Source organism: Ascidiella aspersa, chromosome 4, assembly GCF_963924565.1.
Source record: "Ascidiella aspersa chromosome 4, kaAscAspe10.2, whole genome shotgun sequence".
Taxonomy (NCBI): Eukaryota; Metazoa; Chordata; class Ascidiacea; order Phlebobranchia; family Ascidiidae; genus Ascidiella; species Ascidiella aspersa.
This window is the reverse complement of record NC_139450.1, coordinates 28,191,693-28,211,187: the sequence shown is the minus strand read 5'-3', so window position 1 is coordinate 28,211,187 and position 19,495 is coordinate 28,191,693. Positions and strand designations below refer to the sequence as shown.

Sequence of the window (19,495 nt, the reverse complement as noted above, 5' to 3'; positions counted from 1 at the left end):
CAAACCAACCCGAAACTAACCCACGCCTAACTATACACACTATACACACAGGCGTAGAGGCCTACCTTCGCATGCCTTCCCTTTGAGTCGGTATCCACTTGGGCAAATGCACGTGTAGCTTCCGGGAGTGTTCATGCACTTGTGGTTGCAAGGACGCCTGTTCGGGATCCGGCATTCGTTGATATCTGGCAAGGAAAAAACACGGTTTAGTGCCTGGGACGCCCGATATTATCGGATCGGGGCGATAATTATCGATACATGGTGGGAAAAAAATTTTGCCCAAAATTTTGGTAGATTTCGGTGCATCTTACATACTGTAAGCGCTCTTTGCAAAACTTTACCTGATTTTTTTTAAATGCAGCGTTTACTTCGACAAAAATCCCTTCCTATATTTGCATTGAGAAACAGTTAAGGTCACCGCTCTTTTAAATCCTCTATACATAAATTACGACAGATGGAAAACTGGCCAAAGGTAAAAGGGTACGAGAAGGCAACCTTGAAAGAAGGGTCCGTTGTAAAGCCCTTTTAATGCCCTTACAATTGGCCCAGGTACGAGGTTTTAACTCCCCAGCAATCCGAGTATAGCTTTCCAATATAAAAATCGCGGTCAAAAATGTAAGTTTCTGAAACTAACGCCGCAATTTTTCATTTCTTGTCACCCTATTGTTAAAGCGACGACCGCACCCGTAAATAACGAGGAAAGGGACGATTCAAATCCCCCCTGAACACACCAACTGAAGGGCCTCGAAAAGCGTCGAGTTCAGGGTCAACTACGTCACTCGATTGTGATGTCACACGAGAGGGCGGCGTCTTAAAAGTCGAGAGCCTTCCGAAGCGGCCGCAAGAACGCCAAAATCGAGAGTTTGACCTTCTTTGCGTGCAAGATTATAACCTAATGTCGGCCTTACGAGGTTATTTTTAGCCAAGTCAACCTCGATGTTGCTTTTTTGCTTTTTACCGAGGGGGGAAAGGAATTTTTCATTAGCATCGGCGCCAATTTTTCGTGCATCGCGGCGTTATTTCGGGTAATGTGTAAATATTACGGGCTTGTTGCCCTTTCGACAAGGAACAAAAAGCTTTTTCGCTCTAGAAGGAAAACAAATATCAAAGGCAGAATTTATTATACTTTGCGTGGGCGATTGTACGCTTTGTTGTTTATGGCCCGACATTACGTTACGACTGAAATAATCCCGTATGGAAGAACAAAAAATAACGGAAAGGTTTTGTAAACCCTTACGCAATCGTATAAAGCGAGTATTTCAAACTATAGTCCAATCGAGAAGTAACTCTATTGTGTGTGCGCAGGCTTTTTTTTGAACATGATAAGCCCGCTCAGACGAAGTCACAAAGTGTTCTATTTTGCCAGTTTTTAGCGTTGTTTTGTTACTGCAGTAACATTTTTGTATTCGCTAATTTAAATTAAAGATTTAAGTTTACATTTAAAAGGTTGCTTTTGCTACCGTGTTGCACGAAAAAAATTAGAGTTTACAAAAAAGATACGTAAGAGGATTTACGAACACGGCAAAACGATTAATACCACTTCGCGGCGTTTTAAGAATCGCAGCGGAATTGCTTTGTCCAACTAAATTAGCAAAAGCCTCGCACAAAGTCAGAAGCATTGAGGCATTTCAGCAGTTTTATTTTTTAAATCACAAATAACAAAAATAAACCAAACTAATGTCAAATAAAACACAAATAACGTGAACCGCAGAAAGCCAAAGATTTATGCAAAAGTTCAACTTCTAGCTACTTTTGTAGGTGCTTTCATATTCATTCTCCTCCGGCCATCATTATGCTCCCAACTTTATTGTCAAAAATGCTCGATATTAAAAACAATATAAAATTATTTTTTGGAGCATGATGGTTGGCGGTTGTAGTAAGACGTAATACGAATATCAAAAGTATAAGGTATCATTTTGAACGTTTCGAATGTCTCTGAATAAAATAAAAAAAGAAATTATATAAAAATAAGATGTCCGCTTACCGTGACAAGTCTCCACTCCGTCCGTTACATTGCTGCCTTGCCTGTAACCCCTGATGCACTCACAACGATAGGATCCGGGCAAGTTGACGCACTCCCCTCCGTTTCCGCACCGGCCGGGGGTCTCCTCGCACTCGTTCACGTCTGAACAGGTGTGAAAATAGCGTTGAAACATAGAAATCGCGCGATTTTCGACGTCAATCTTTCGCGTGAATCTAGGCTTTTTCGTGGAAGCTGGCGCACAGTAAAATAGGACGATTAGTTATAAACAAAATGTTTGAAAACAAGATATCTACTTACTTCCACCACAATGTTCTTTTTGAGAAGTAACTTTAATTAAAGTGTATGTTCAAATATACTAATGACGGCATTGGCTACCGAAACGTCAATTTGTCAACATTTTGTTAAATAATCAGGCTTTGATGTGGTTAATTGAAAAATACAATGTCTTGTTTTGTTTATAACTCTTGAAATAAGCAAATTTTATAAAATATACACTGCTGTCATTTAACGTAGCCAAACGTTTTACTCGGTTTGTTTAAAAATGGATCATTCGACAAGCTGCAACCCTTTTCGTTGGAATACACGTCACACTTTGTTGTAGTAACCAATTAACGTCACTTTTTTGGCTTGGGTACTAGTTCCCGAAAGGGTAATGCGATAAGGCAAACTCTGACCAACTAAAAATTGGTGGAACACGTCTGACGGTCTGACCTTATTTTGTCGGAACGCACTTTTATGCAGTCCAACCTTATCAAGAACAACTGCTAATAGGAATTACCAATAAAAAATAGACCGGCAGCAAGCATGCCAGACTTTGTCCTATTTCTGAGGTCGTAATCAAAACCACAGGGGGCCCCAGGCCCACGGTTGAAGATATATCACCATATGATTATAAATATAGCTCATAATATCATTGTAATTTTTTTTTAACAACTAATAACTTGCCTTGTATAGCATTCGACTTTTCTGATGGAAGTTTTTCTAAAGAAACGTCCGTTGAAAATGCGATTTTTGTGGTGCGTTTGACAAACCACTATAGCCAAACGCATTGTGACAGATGACAGATTTTTTAAATCACGTTAGTTAGAAAAACGAAAAAAAATGCTCAGGTATCCGTAAGGTCGAAAAAAATCTTTTAGAGGGTGAAAAATCCCACATAAACCGCTTAAGACGTAGGTTCGACTGATAGGTGCCGTGTTTTTGTAGGCGCGTTCGGACTAAGCTTGTTGTGAAAACATTCCGACGCACGTCAAGCTTTTGGGGCAACTATTTTGGGGAACTCTCTTTGGGGGGCTAAAAGGGGAGTGGGGACCGCGTGTTGCAACAGGGTTTGGCCGAATCGAAGCGTGCAACTCTAGAATGCAAGCGAACGGCGCCCAAAAAATCAAACCTCGAAACGTGCATTTTTGGAATTTTGCGATAGAAAAAAAGTACGATTGAACGAAACTATTTGGCGGACTGATTTGAACCAAATTTCATTTTATTTGCGCTATGGTTTTTGTGCGATTCAGACCGAAAAAATAATGACGCTTTTTTTCGTCATACTTTTTATATTAAAACAGCACGTCCTAAATAACCTTATGTGTTTAGAAATATTCAAACAAACTGATTTGGTTAGCTTCAACCTTATATTTGTGGCTTTAGTTACAACTTTAATGGTACGTACAATGGCAGAAGTTATTGTTTTCCCGAAAGAGTCCGTTAGCCAAAACTATTACAAGTATTAAGTATTGAAAGACATTTTTATTAAAAAATGAATGATTTGTTTAAAGTACGAGCGTAATTCAAAATAAATCATGATACACCGGCCCCATACATTTCGTTATATAAGCCCTTCGAAGTTTCGCCATTGTCAAAGCGAAGAAATATGTCTCGAAACACACGAACGCAAAATCAAGGCGGCGAACGGTGCCAAACTTGTGTGACTTTCGGCGACTGAAAATCGCCCGCACAAATTAGTTCGGCAAACACGTTAAACTGGGCTCGCTAATCATATTTCGCCGCCAAAGCAGCGGTAGGCCCATTGGGCAACGAAAGGCCCTAAACAAACACAAAATAGGTGGCTATCCGTCATAATCTTCAGTAACGGGCGGAAAATGGGACATTAATCTTATTAAACTAATAGGACGTTCAATCAACGCGGGCGGTTAGAGCAACCTTGGGACAAGGCGACGGCCAAAGCTAACAAGTTTGCGTTTTGGCTTATTGCGATTAGAAGGTTTGTGTTGCCTTTGGGGAGCCTAATTGGCTAGGGCTACTTCCATTAGTACATTTTTGGCAGTAAATCACTGAAACGTATTTGATAAAGCTGGCAAAACGGGCAATTATTCTAAATCATTTTTCTTCCAACCCCGTACTGTGGTTGCGTAAACGGTATACGACTGCCTAGGAAAATCCGTGTATGCCCGTGAATAAATTAAAAGCTTTGGTCCTAAGAAACTTAGCGGCTCACTAAGTGATTTGCCTCTTTTCAATTACCAAAAGCTTGAAATAATCGATTTTTTTTTCTTGAAATTCCGCGTCGAACATATTTGCGCACAGATCAGAAAGTTGATGATATCTGTATATATATATAAAACTAAACAAGGCATGTTTGGATTTCGCAGTCTGGGTTTTTATTATTGTTCTGTTATGAGACACTTTGTCCATTACTCGGTCCGACAATCACTCGATATTTAACTCAATCGTTAAAATTCTATTGACAAAATAATGCACCAATATTGTAAGCCTATATGTACTTGATTTAGGCCGTGTGTGGTGTTTTAGATACTGATTGAACATAAAAAATCGCCAAGACTAGTACAAACTAAAGTATATTTTTTGTCATTAAGCTGGACTTAAGTTCATTAAGCTGTACTTAATACTTTTGATTTTAAAAATATAAACCGTGCTTGTTTAACCTCTATACAAAAGAATTTTTGTATTTTCTGATATTTCGCAACCAAGAAAGAAAAAAAAGGAAAACATGGTGGGTAATTTGACGCCATATTGATAACGACGCTTCGATGTGCATTTGCATCATCATCAGTTAAACAGCGTATCAACACGTCTTTATCAAGACGGTGTCTATTTAATCGGCCATTTTGGGTTCATTCATTAGGACATTCATTCTTAAGCTACATTACAGATCCGTGCATAGTCTATCCACCTAAAAACGAACTATTTCGAGCGTGAAACTTACCGACGCATGAGCGCTGGTTGCGACTGGGTCTGGTCCCCTGGGGGCAAACGATGGGGTCCTGGCACCTGAAGCTGCCGATTTCGTTGATGCAGGTCGAACCCTCGCCGCATGTGCTCGTGCCCTCCACACACTCATCAATATCTGAGTCAAAGATGAATTGTTAATCTCTCCCGTTACAAAAAATATTTTTGTGACGACCTTTTTCGATTTTTTTTTATGGGACTTGTTGCATAATTGTACTGGTGCTTTTTATTTCTTTTTAGAAAATTTTTGGGGGGTAAGATACTTGGGCCTAATGATTGGAGAATATCGTTTGAACGAAGAAGAAATTTCGTAAAACGTAGTAAGAGCCCATACAGAAGTATGGTAGCATTTCGAACCTTTCGAATATATATATTTTTTCCTTTTCGAATATATTTTTTTTATACCATTATGCTCAAAAGTATCATAAACGTTTTCACAGCCCATATGTTTCTGTATAGGTCCATGTCTGATTATCAAACGGTGACATTTTTTCTTTAAACTGTATTTTATACCAGTCTAACCGAAACGGCCCAGAATAACGATGACCCCTTCCCTCTACCTCCCAAATAATATCCAATAAAGAAAAAAAATGAAAAAATTAGGTTAAGCGACAAATAGAGAAAAATAGCGAGTACCGTCGTGAATGTCCTTCAATAACAAATCTGACGCCATAGTGTCATCATAGAAAACGGATCATTTCGACAAACATCGTTTGCGTAACGTCGCTAACAGAGAAAAAATAGTACTTGTAAGATTATTCACGTAAAGGTCACTCGTAACGACAAGCAATGGCCAGTGGTTAAGGCAGGCAAAATGCAAACAAGGCCTTTGAGAAGGGGTCAGCCTAAAAGTGGCAGATGCCAGCATCGCCACTTGAAAAAGTCGCGCTTCCGGCGAACTGAAAAGGCCGCCGTTGTTAATTGCAAAACAAACATCGCCCATGTTGTCACGAACGTGCGGCGGAGAATGAAAAAAAATGACGCCTCCGTTTTTTTGTTCTGTTCTTGTTTTTTTTGCCAACTCAATTTTGGCCGAGTCACTGATCAAACTCACCACCCACGCAAAACTAAAGGGCGCCGCGTAAATTTCTAAAGGGTAAGATAAAACTAAAAAGAACAAGTAATCCCGTTGTTTATTTAGTTAAATACGCAAAAACAAATTTATATTTCAAAGTTGAGCCGAAATTTCTGGCACAAAAATATGTTGAAAACTCCCCTGCATTCATTTTCCCAAAATCCCACCCTAAACACAATTTAACGTGCCGTACAGCATCACAGAGTAAACACTGTAGCCAGCCAAATCCTTTGGCCACCTACTATTATCGCATAAACGCCGCTACCCAATCGCTGCTCAAACAGAACACCGGCACCGCACCAAAGGCGGCATTTGCTAAGGCCTGGTAATCGAATGGTAATTACCGGTCGTCCTTGGACCGGCGTCGGTCGTTTCAAGCCAAGCCAGGTCTTGGGCTAATTTCGGGGCCGTTTTGAGAGTTTACGTTTGCCTGGCTTTTGGCCAAGTCGCAAATAAGCACACGCGACCGGTTGTTAACTTTAAATAGTGGTTAAGTGACATTAGAGAAGCGTCATCTTTTGGATTTGGGACGAATTTACGCCGCTGTTCAAACGGCGTACGTTACAAAACAAATCAGGCGAAATCGTCAACATTTTCAGCACAGCACTGCCGTTGAAATGACCTTTAGACTTAATGGTCACGCTCGTTAAAAATAAAGCCCACAATGGCACAAACGCAGATTTTAACAGTAGATACTGCTGTTAGAGTTGGAATCGAACTCACGACCCACGGAATCGAATGCGTAAGGCATCCACACGGGCTTACATCAAAATTGGTCTGAAACCTTTAAAAAACGTTTATTTCGAAAGCAAATAGCCGGAAACATACTTGTCAAAAAAAATCCTCGTATACCGGTCGTGTGTGCATTAAGCAGAAAAGCTTGCCTCGCAAATCAAAATCAACAACAGATTTCCGCACTTTTCCGTTTAAAAAATATTCCGCACAATATTTATGGCTTGCGTTGTGCACCTGTGAAAAGTGAATCAATTTTTTACACGTACCGCAAGTAGACCAACGGGCCGCAAAGCTACCGAACTGAAATCCCAAACAAAAATCAATATTGAAAAACACCGTCAGTAAGCTGCGATCCTTACCTGCGCAGTGGTCACCGTTTGATGTGTATCCCGGTGGACAAGTGAGCTTAGGGGGGTCGCGACAAGTGTAGCTTCCCACGCTGTTTATGCAAGTCGATCCCTCCTGGCAGTTCGAGATGCCCAGGTCGCACTCGTCAATATCTGAATGTAGGTCGCAACGATTTTAAACTCGTTTTATTTTCATGAAAGACACACACACGAATGTGTTTATTAACAACTGAGTTTAGTACTTCGGAAGTGTGTATTTTCTAATGGCGTTACCGGTACATTAAATTACACACAAAAGTTCACGGCATATTGAGTATGTGCTATAGAAAACGCTGTCTGTTAACCACATCATCTCAGGATTAGGCACGAAATAGGCCAAACGAATCATATATTGTTAAAAAAGAAACTTCAATACGGAATAGTGCAGTTACGCGAAGACATTTTTGTTTAAAAACTGCATAGAGTGCATACACATAGAAAATACAAAATCCTTACATGCAAAATAAACAAGTATGGTTCATTTGCTCTTTTTTATTTAAATTATGCTGCCTGCATGTTTTTAGTTAGACGCTATTGTAAGCCCAAGTATTTCTTAAAAACGGAACAAAATAACCTATTTGTTGGTACAGTTAATGCCAAATATATGTTTAGGTTAAAGTGAAAATTACACAAATAAATCATTCACTTGAAAGTTGGAAAATTTCCGCTACAAATTTAGTGAAGCTGACTTGTCTGTTAAAAAAATGTTGATAATAGAACAATCGCTTGTACAAAAAAATGTTGGAAATTTCAAACCGGTCGCCTCCCGATTTCCCGACAAAAGAAACGTAATAAAACGGGGTTGGTCTCCTTTCAAGACATTCGCATCCCTAAATCTTCACCCACCGTCGCATCGCTGATGTTGATCGTTAAAGATGAGTCCCTCCTGGCAGGAGCACGAGTAAGATCCGGGAGTGTTGACGCAGCGCGAGTGAGGAGGACAAAAGTAGTCGCCGCCACGGCACTCGTCGATGTCTACAGGAGGAAGAAGAAGAAGAGGGATGTTGATCTTCCATTACGGACTGGTATAAATCTTTTTTTCTTTTTTACAGGCGTTTTTTTTTAAGCGCTCACGAAAGCAAAATTCAGCATCGGTCAGTTTTTTGTTGAAATCAATAAGCTCAGTTCGAGAATATAAACTTTATTTTGCACAGACCGTAAGTAAAATAGTTTTTTGTTAGTTAAAAAAACGTTGTTCGATTTGTCTTTTTTTTGTTTTTTTGTCAGTTTGTGGACATAAAGGAGACCATTTTTAAACAAATTATTGAGTTTAATTTTTTGAGTCTATTTCAATAACTTTTTAAAAAATACGATTGCCACAACAGCTCCGCCCCTTGCGCCCAATGCTTTAACTGTTTTCGAGTTGGTTATACTATACGGCGAATTTTGTCGAAAGTTTGACAGCAAAAGGTACAGTTCGGAAACTCAAAAACGCTATGCGTTTCGTAGGGTTGAATGTTTTACGACGATTTTAATTTCCTACCGTTGCACCCCCCCGTTGCGTCTGTTATGTAGCCGGTGTCGCAGGTCTTGGGCACGCAGCGAAAAGATCCGCGTATGTTCATGCAATCCAGGTTGGGCGAGCAATCGTGCAGATTCAAGTCGCACTCGTCAATATCTGTCGAAATAAACAAGTCCCGAGTTTAAACATATACCACCCTATTGTTCAATACCACCCTATTATCGGACGAGTACCGGTACTATCACTTAGTATCGGGTATCGGCTCCGCTCCGATATTATTATCGGACATCCCTATTTTGTTTGCAAACCTAAAATGGCAAACAAAAACAAATCTAGTTTGAAGTCGATATGCGCTTTCTTGAATACATTAATAGAAGAGTTTAAATACATTAATAGAAGAGTTTAAGAGATTGAACTTCAGATTCTCTTTAACATTTCGCGATTTTCTATTGTTATTTTTTTCGTGTAATCCGACCTAACTAGTTGAATTTCTCCAGAAAACTTATACAACTGACTAGTTTTACTCTACAAAGGTATGACGCCTCTTATCGATTTATTTCTAATAAAAATGGCGTGGTTTGTTGGTTTTGATGTTTAGCTTGTACCGATTAACATATTGTAAATAAAAACAAAACGATTGAAACTGAATACATTTTACAGTTGCCCGACTTCACTGAGCACCGTAAATCGTATATATGCTTTTCGAGGATTATATTTTTAATATTATTTCAAATGCAAGGCTCCTTACCGTTGCAAGTGTTCTTGTCGGTGAGTTCGTACCCAGTTCCGCAGCTGATGCGCCGCTGGCACTTGAAGCCGCCTACTGTGTTGAAGCAGAACTGTCCCTCCTTGCAAGTGTGGGTTCCCAGCACGCATTCGTTCGTGTCTGTGGCGAAAAATTGCGGTCAAATCTGCAATCGTCGAAGCCGCTACGACTTCGCAGATGTAGGTTTTGGCCTTTTACAAAAATTCTTACTTGATCAGCTTTATCCGAAAAGTTTTAGTAATTTTAGATAAGTTTTTGACTTCTGTAGACAATTTTTGGCCTTATCTGAAGTTTTAATTTTATCTGAGAGGTTTGTTGGCAATTTTTAGCTTATCTAACAAGTATCTAAAAAGCATGGTCGACTTTGTTGCCAATAAAGGTTAACTTGTTTCTGGCGAAAAGCTTGGATCACCTGATGAGTGCTTCAAAACTGGCAACGCCTTGTTTTTCTTGCAAAATTTTGCTTCAAAAAAAATGGTCAAAATAACGCTTCAGTTTTACAAGTAGATTACATCTGATTGGTGAAAAATTTAGATGACTGCTTAAGGTTGCATAATTCTAACCCTTTCACGGTTTTGAGATAAAAAAAAAACAAGCATTGGACAATCGAAAACAGGGCTGCGTACGAAACACAAAACAATGATCCAAGTCAAATTCTTACTGCATAAAATATTTCGCAACTTTAAACTTCATTTACGCTTAACGCCAAAAACGCTAAACCACCAAGGTTAAAATTTTGGAGAAACAAATTAAACAGGTCATATTACCCCCCTCCCAATGGTTTACGAAAGCGGACGTGCTGATTGTCAGCGACCTTCTATCTCCTTTAATTAAGTTGGGAAGCGGCGATGTTTACCGGCGGTTTTGTGTTGCCGGATCCGATCCACATTGGCCTTGATACGGCCAGGCGTCCGAAGGGCGTGTGTACTCATGAACCTATATCACTATCGCTCTTTGAAGGATAACGAAAGGTTAAGTGGGTTCATTCGCTGACAATTTACCACAAGCGATAATCTATTCGTCTGCACGGTTCATGTACAATCCCCGCAAAAGTCACACCGTCCGTTAGCCTTCATAGTTAATATGATACCCCCCCCCCCCTTAATATGATACCCCCTCCCCCCAAAAAAAGAAAACCCAAAAAAGTCGAAATATTGTCAAGATTGCGTTAGTCAAAATAATTAACGAAGACACACAATAATCGCTGGGTTTTTTACAACGTCTCGTGATCTTTCGACATCAGCGAAAAACGCAATTTCCCGACGAAATACAAACTAGGAGCCTCACACCGCAGACGCCGTCGCAGAACTTTGAACCCAAGAGGGGCGCAAAGCATCCTCATGTGGCTTATCGCCAAGATAGTAGCTGGCGCCAAGATTAGTTTTTCGACTTGGGGTATGCGCAACTGTTGCGTAACGTTTGTTTACAGTCTTAGGCCGTGAATGATCGAACGATTTGGGCTACCAACTACTACACAGAATTTTACAACTTTCAATACTTTATTTTAATTGAAAAATGGACCTGAGTAAAACTACTTTGATCAATATCGATCACACCAATGTCAGTCTTTACATGTTAACCGTTTCAAAATTTAAACGATTTGACTTAGCTGTTAACGTTTAGTAGTGTGTTTCACACAACTTTATTGGAAAATCCATAAGAAAATGCCTTGCCACGGTTGAAGCTGAGCTTATTAGTGGGGAGCCGTATCCAGAAAACAGTGCGAAACGCACTGATCTTTAAGTTAAGTGGTTTTCGACCTTTTAAGGTCCATCAACCATTGCAAATATGCTCAATTGTCCCTGATCATCAATTGTTTTTTAAGACTCTCTTTTTCCCTTATTGGTACGCCTCTTACAACTCTTTGGGTACGATTGGATTACAAGAAATCAAATTGCATTGCCCTACATTGTGAAAATGATGTTTGTAGTTCCAGTTTGGTTTAGTGTGGAATTATAGTGAATTACTTAACGAATTCCAGTAGGGTTGACGTAATCTAGTTAGTACTTCCTATAGGAGTGCTACAAGCCATAAAAGGTTTGGAATCACTGCGTTAGGTGGTGGGCTGAAATTTTTAAATTTTACACATGAAGCACAAAATTGCTCTAGTATTCCGGTAAGGATAGCTCCTAAGCCAGTGTTTCCAAACTTTTTTCGGGGCGACCTAAATACCGAGCGTCCGAGCGTAAGTATATATTTACTGAAATTTCTAAAGAAAAAAAGTCGTGGACAATAGTAAAGTTAATATTGTTTACTATGGGCCATGACTTCGTATTGCTTTCAGCCATTTCGTAAATTTGGGAAAATTCTTGCTGAGAACCAATCCCAATAAACTTAACTGTAAAGACCTACTTCAGTCGGAATCCGATCACATCAAACGGCGACCCAAGGTTAAGAAACACTGTCCTAAGCGAAAGCCTTTAACCAGGCTGAAAATCCATGATGCACAAAGTTTATTTATCGACGACAAAATTGGTTAGAAGATGTTCCACTCACCAGCGCAAGTGCTACGGTCGTCCTCCAAGTGATATCCAGTCCTACAGGCGCATGTCACACCTGTTGGAGTGTTAACGCAGTGGTGGTCGCATCGTATCTCGCTGGGACACTGAACGCTGTTGTCCACACCTGGAGAAGACAGGAGAAAAAACTAACTATTAGTTAGATCTAAAAAGAAACACGAAGGTCGAACAAGATCTTAAACAACTTTTTGAAAAGACAGAAATATTGCAGTTACGCCCAAAACCGCACACTTCTAATGAAAATCGCAAACACGAAGAAAAAACAAGGCTTAGATCCGAATGTTAACACTTAAAATAATAGGATTAATATTTTTTGTTGTTACTTACGTAGATAAACAAAGCTCTATTAGCTGGGTGACCGAATTTTTACCTTTGGTTTTAAGTTGTAGTTAAAACAAAACAAAAATGTATTTACATAGATTGGCTAGTTGGTTTCCGTAACAAGAAAAGACCACCACTCAACGAAAATACAGATTACTCAAAGCGCCTGTTTTAAGTCCGAAAAGTTATTTAGTAACTTTGCTCGTTCGCTACTTTTGATGTACCGTAGTTATTTTGCGCAACGTAAAATAATAATTAGTATTTTTTTGCGCTGTGCAACAAAAATTAAACCAAAACTAAAAGCGGATATTAGAGTTGCCTAAGTGCCGAAGGAACGTCCCTTGAGCTAGTTTCATAACTTAAATATAGTCTGAAGAATACTGGAACTGAATGTTTACTGTTGAACGCCCCACGCACTGTCTCCTTAGGCTGTCAATAACAATGCCAAGAGACATTGTGCGGTTGACAGCAATAAGCAATAACACCCTAGTAAAGCTCCTCACCCATATGTATCGAGTACACCGATATAGTTGCTACCAGGCATAGTAATATACCAAAAACAGCTCCTCTGGTAATTGTAATTATTGAAACGTAAATAATATCAATTACCAGAGGAGCTGTTTTTTTTAATACAGCGATATAGTTTTTAAGTTTGTAAGTCGTGCTCAAAAGTATGCGATTTTGTGTTCGGTCAAAACAGCAGAATACTCTAGCAAAGCTAGCAATACAGGTCAGACACAATTTTCCTAGATTATTTTGCTGTTACTGATCAGGAATTACGGTCGACATTTATCTTACAGCGGTGAATGTGATTTCCATTATCACATATTTAGTGAAACGGTCAAAACAGGCATTGGAAGTTCCTCAAATTAGATGTATCCAGTTAATGTAAGATTAGACACAGCTGTGTGCGTTTTACTCTTGAAGTCAATAACGGTGGCGCAAACATTGTGTGTTAGGTCAAAACACATTCAAGTTAATTTGTGTGTGCATTGGATGGCGAAACAAACAGTCTTCCTTTATTAAGGGAAAAAATCGGCTACAAGGTGCCCTTTCCAAATAGGGCGCAATAATTGCTTAGTTTAGATTACAAAGACAGCAGCGAGGGTTGACATTCCACGGTGGGGTTTCCCTTGCAGACGCGGGTACGACAGCTCGTTACCCCCCTGGGGCTTTGTGGGGTCACAAACGTAACGCGACGCCGGCCCCACGCACTTCCACGTCTAGGAGAGATTGCGACCCCAAAGCCAATGTTTGCCTACTTGTGGCCCCCTTAGGAGGGTTAGGTGGGGTATCAAAGTGCCCCCACGTTTGCAGCGACCCGCGAGCCGACGCACACAAACAACCCCGGGTGTAATTTTACCGATGAGCCCCAGCCAAAGCCCCCAAAACCCCAAGGGGATCAAGTGCGACGTGCGGTGGGGCTAACTACTTCAGCGAGTGGCCTTCAGGTATGTGTTGTCTATCTTCCCCCTAATCCATGGATTTAGGCCCCAGGAATCATTTTGGGTCGGTTTTCGCTGCCATTCGTCACTTGCCTTGCAATTGACTTGGCAGGTTAAGTCGTTGTGCTTTTTGCAGCGCGAGAAAAGTTGTTTTTTCGTGATCGAGCGAAATCCAGTTATCGTGCTTTCCAGCTGGTTGGCAGGGCGGGGGCTGACTACCGTTGTTTTAGGGGGCGAAAAATCGAGACCCCTGGGTATTTGGGGTTTGGCGCGGAGAGCGAAAGGTTCGAGTAAGTTGGCATCGCAAAGCGGAGTAACTGAAATTGATCGATAACGATTCGAAAAATGTAGCAAAATAAGTGCTCTGATGTTTTTCGGCCGACAATTTACTTCTGAGGCACAGACAATGATACAAACGGGTTGTAACATTTAGGTATTTTTCTGTTTAACTGTTTAAGATAAAGCGTGAAGGCTTTTATGAAAAATATTAAGAAAAATTTTAGCACGTTTTTTCGTAATTTTTGTCGTACCACCACAGTTTATTCAAATCCAAGTTCACACTAAGATCCTAAGGAGCCACGAATGTACAAAGGCATCACTGCCGTGCTTATTCCCTATATTGAGCTATCCGAAAGAAGATTTACTCCTAAATAGGTGCGACTAAATTATTATGCACGCCAGACTAACTGGCGATTTTATGCATATTAAACGTTTTAATCACTAAAGTCCTAGAAATCAAGTGACCTAAAGTGTCTTTAACGAACCCAACACTGAAATCTGAAACTGAGAAGCGGTCAACGCATACATAAGGAGGGGTGATTACGTCGGTGCCCGTGAGACTGGGCCGACCATATAGTCCGCCATCTTATAAATATTGTGAAAGCTCAGATAACACGAGGCCAACTTCCGTTTTAAATCCTTCACAAGTGGATCGCAAAAGTCCGGTTTAGGCCATTGGTATGGCACGGGTAGTAGAAATCCAGTTCGTTTTTAGCTTTCTTGGTCCATTAACTTACACAGCTAAAACGCAGTTTCAGCGCTGCTTGACAATTTGTTTCGCCAACTCGCACTGCAAATCCATAGCTAAGACCATGACCATGCACGACCCCCAGTAAATTTAGGTTTATTTCGACGGCCAAATCTCAGCTTAGACGACCACGATTTACACGCGCCAAATTTACCGCTCCTGATTTTTTGGTGAGTCAATTCAAAAGTAAAATCCAAATTTTGGGCACGGTTAATCACGGCCGCTTAATTACCGTCCAGATGCTATTGTTAGCGTTCCTGGCCAACTCTGAGATACATTAGGTTTCTGTTAATAATAACGACAATATACAACCTCCAAATAAAGTCCGTACATCTTTAAAGCGTCTCTCGCCTATTTTCGAGGCAAAAAAACAGCGAAAAATCTCAGTTTATAATACGATTATGGGCCTCGGTTGATCAGGGTCGCTTCCCAGTTTCAGGGTTCCGGTGCCATTCGTAGCGAGGTTAATTTACACGGCTAACTTCAAAGTGTCATTTTCGCTGACGAGGCGGTATAACAACGCAGATGAGGAAAGCAAGTCGCATAACGCTTCAGATGCGGTCATGTAAACAGGCATAGTCGGTCTCTTGAAAGCGAGTTAAGGCACAGAAGTGTTTGCGCGATGCAGGGCGAATCGTTTGAAGCGGTTAGGGCCACCGGCGAATACGGCCAGGGGATGCAGATAAATATTTACACCGCGCGCAATCCCCTGCCTAATCCTCGTGACGAGTTGAGAAAATGCGTGACTCCCACTTACTCGTAAAGGGCGTGGCGATATTGTGTTAGTGGTCAGTTTGCGCGGACGCTTCACTGAGGGTCAGGTCGCAATGGTTAAGTTTCTCTATAGCCTTTAAACAAACATGGTCCACTTCAAGTAGTCTTTGTTGGTTGCCGTATGTTGCCTAATTCTAAATTTGGAATCAGGCGACATCCTTTAACGGCAAATTGCTTGAGGTTTAAGCAGTTGTCTTTAAAAACAGTCCCTTTTCACGAGAATTTGCGAAAATTAAATTTGCAAAAAATAAACGGAAAATTGATCTTGCTGTGTTAGTCATAAAAATTGCTTAACCACCGTGCTATCGTTAAATTGAAGCCAAGTCCGTATTAAAAAACGCAAAAGAAAAAAAGAAAAAATCTATTACATATTTCAGCGCATATTTTTCGTTGTAATTTCTACCGGCGCCCTATAGTTTCCGCTACTAAGCTTCCGTCTTAACCCCAAGAGATAAATTGACGAGGGGTTTAAAGGTGGTTGGGGTTGGCTTAGCCCCGCAGTGGGGTTACTTCCGAATTGGCAAACAGAAGAATCGCAAACGACGTCAGTAATTTTTGAACAAAACGAATTTGTTTTTTTTGCTTTTGCCAAACTGCAAACGGCGTTCACGCAATTCGCACATAGTTTTCCGCACTGTTGAACTGACTTAATTAAGTGGTTTGACTTATAGGTACATTTAAGTCACTGTTTTTGAATAACTTCAGAAAACATATTGCTTGTAATAGGTTGTTGGTTGTTTTTTGTTTGCTAATCAAAAAATCGCCTATGATTGGTCGAGTTTACCGCTGCTATATAATTTAACTTTATGTTTTGATGAATATAACTTGACTTGGACTACGACAATGGACGATGACTTGACTTTGCCGTAAATGAATTGACTGGGATTTTCTAAAAGGATTTGTTTACAACATTGCTTGTCCGCACAACGTTGTATGGAAGGCATGGATGCCAAATAATAAGATCATTGTCTACTATATTACTTGACGATAGAAAGCAGTTGGACGGTTGACAATATTTTCGGATGCCAAAAAGTTAAAAAGCATGTCATACATCATTTTTAAAACTTAGCCATGAAAACGGAAAAACATCCCATTTTTACCAGTGATCTAATAGGAGAAATCATGAATAATCGACGCTATGTTTTTCCCATTCTTATCAATGATCTAATGCTTTTCAAGAAAACAACAATAATCCAGGATTTTTTCATTGGCGCAATTCGGTCAGCCTTCGGGTCAGCTGCCACTTTTGTTCTTTGCCGCGTAACAATGCGACCTTTATGACGGCAAACAATCGAGCGGTGATGTCATCGGTCCGGACTCGTTCAGGATGTACTCGCGCCCGGCGACAGCGCGCGAAACACGATTGTGACGTAATAAGGTCGTCGGGTCGCAAATGTTTTTCCCGGCGAGGCAAAAGAAAACAAACGGGGCATTCGGCGATGAGGTTACTTTTGTATCAGCCCGGAAAAACAATCTGGCTTGTATTTGGCAGTTTACATGTAGCCGCGATAATGACTCATTTTTTTTTTTTTTTTTTTATTGTTAAAAATGCGGTGGCGTTTTACATATTATAAGCCTTTTAACTCTTTTATGTAAATTGGCATTTACATTCAAACCCATTCCTTTAATTTATTATAGTTTTGTGATGAGTTTTTTATTGGTTAAATTTGCTTCAGATTGATTTAATTTCTTAAAATTAGCATCTTTAATTGCGAGAAGTTGGCAGCGTTCCGCAATTAAATAACGCGCCTTGGCACTGCGCCAAATTTGACGTAGCAATTTCCCGACGTCACAATGCGACCATTGTCGTCCTTCTATATGTTCGCTGCATCGCGCGATGGGCAAGACTTGACCCAAGAGGCATTTATAGCTGGAACTCAACAGCTGCTGCCAGCGCATCACTGACCGTATGTCAACAGTGCAAGTATAAATAAATCAAAGTGTGTCTTTTAGATGTACGAAAATTTTGGATTGGAACCAATAACTGATGCCAGGTGTCAGTATCGGCGCTGATTAGATTCTAGAATGGTATAGAACAGATGGAAGTTTAATATAGGAATTCATCCACGATTATATCGGCAACAGAGTGATTTCTACATGGAGCGTTATTTGTTATAAATACAATTGACACTTACTAAATTCCTAAATTCAAGGCAAGTTTCCAAATTTGGTATTAACCTTGTGTGAATTAATTTTATACATTTTTCAAATCATTAACCTTGGCAATGAAGGTGTTGTAAAAACAATGGATCAAATCATACGACCGTACTTTTTCCCAAACATATCAGGTATCAAGATCATAATTCAACACAAAATATCGGATATCTTGCTATTTCCAAATATTTTTGATAAATTGGGTGGGAGAGTGAACGCTAAAATAAACAGTCAGGCGTGATAGTTCATTTTGAAGAGAACTTTTAAGTGAAGAAAAAACAAAACACTTTCGGTGTTGGGCTGAACGAGGTACCTTATCGGGTCACTGACTAACCCGGTCAACCGAAAATGACCTCAAGGTTATTTTTGGGCGAGTGGACAATGGGCTTTGGGCGAGTAAACCCTTGAAATTTTATCTTTGTATTCGGACAAGGAGAATCAGCCACAGTAATTAGATAGCCGTGATGTTGTTTTACCATTGTGATCGACAGGGCGGTGGTAAACTGGGCTGGACAGCTTAATTGGATACCCCAATCAGTGGTCCTTTATGTGCCCCACGGGTACATGACCCGAGGCCCCAATCAAAGGACGGCTTTGTAAACGGAACTAGTCTGGGCGACTGCCATATATAGGTGTTAAACGCACCAATTTAGGTTCGAAAATTTTCGACTGCACAAAGAAGTGATTATGGCATCACAGCCCATTGTTGCGTTGACAACGGCCATTGTCGACTTGCGTGTTTCAAATTCCGGCCATGCCTTTAAGCTTGAATGATGAATCAGCGGCTTCGAACTGTAACGAATTCGCCAGCTGTGCTTATAGGGGCCTGGTTGGTGGCGAATGGCGCGCCAGGGGTGCTTTTTCAAACCCGAAAACACGACTGAAAACGCACGCCGACCGTGTTTTTGCCGAATTCCCGTTGGGTTCCGGCGCTTCGGGCCGGCGTCGAACTAGGCGCGATAAAATTCCTAGCGCGGTCATGGCCGTCGAGATTCGGGGCCGAATTACAAAGATAGCCGTGACGCAAGTGCCTAATTTTTCGATTTTCGCAGTTAAAATCTTGACAACACCCGCAACGCACTTAAGGCACTATATCTTTGAGCTTTCGTACTGCCAAGCAAACCAAATGCAATTTTAGTTGGGTAAAGTGGTTTTCACGTTTCCCGTAAAAGTTTTTAGCCATGATTTTTTCCTGAAGCGCATTGTTTTGATGTGCGATAAAAGTCGGTGCACTTTGCGCGCACTAAGGAAAACGCATCTTGTTTTTCAAATGCAATTTACAGCCACTAAAATTTTCTGATTTGACTAGTATTGGCCAATTTTAGAACTCGTGGTCCATTAAATTCCTAAGTGATATGGAGCTATAAGCTGAGTGCACTTACCGTTGATTTGAGTCGTGCTTGCAAGAGTCGGTGATGAAGCGGATGGCCTCAGTAGAGGAATACTTTGACTCCCTGCAACAAAGGACAAACTTTGAAGAAAATAGAGTGGTTTTGCGCGGATAAAAGGAATAGAGGTTGTATTGTACAGCGTTTTAACACGATTCATGTATTGATGTTAGTTAGTTAAATCAGATTTTAATTTGTGCGGCAATTCAGATTGAAGACAAAACAGGTTAAAATCACTTTTTTTAAAGAAAACAT

General features: G+C 40.4%; 1 protein-coding gene across 1 annotated transcript in view; it reads right to left on the bottom strand.

Moving 5' to 3' along the window:
• LOC146157303 (uncharacterized) overlaps positions 1 to 19,495 on the bottom strand; it is a 61,914-nt gene that overhangs the window by 3,291 nt on the left and 39,128 nt on the right. The window contains exons 12-20 of the mRNA XM_083387449.1: positions 19,235 to 19,306; positions 12,109 to 12,237; positions 9,595 to 9,732; positions 8,868 to 9,002; positions 8,231 to 8,359; positions 7,358 to 7,498; positions 5,166 to 5,306; positions 1,985 to 2,125; positions 66 to 185 (exon numbers count right to left, since the gene is read on the bottom strand). Coding sequence (XP_083243575.1) covers positions 66 to 185; positions 1,985 to 2,125; positions 5,166 to 5,306; positions 7,358 to 7,498; positions 8,231 to 8,359; positions 8,868 to 9,002; positions 9,595 to 9,732; positions 12,109 to 12,237; positions 19,235 to 19,306 — 1,146 coding nt within the window. The remainder of the gene's footprint in view (positions 1 to 65; positions 186 to 1,984; positions 2,126 to 5,165; positions 5,307 to 7,357; positions 7,499 to 8,230; positions 8,360 to 8,867; positions 9,003 to 9,594; positions 9,733 to 12,108; positions 12,238 to 19,234; positions 19,307 to 19,495) is intronic.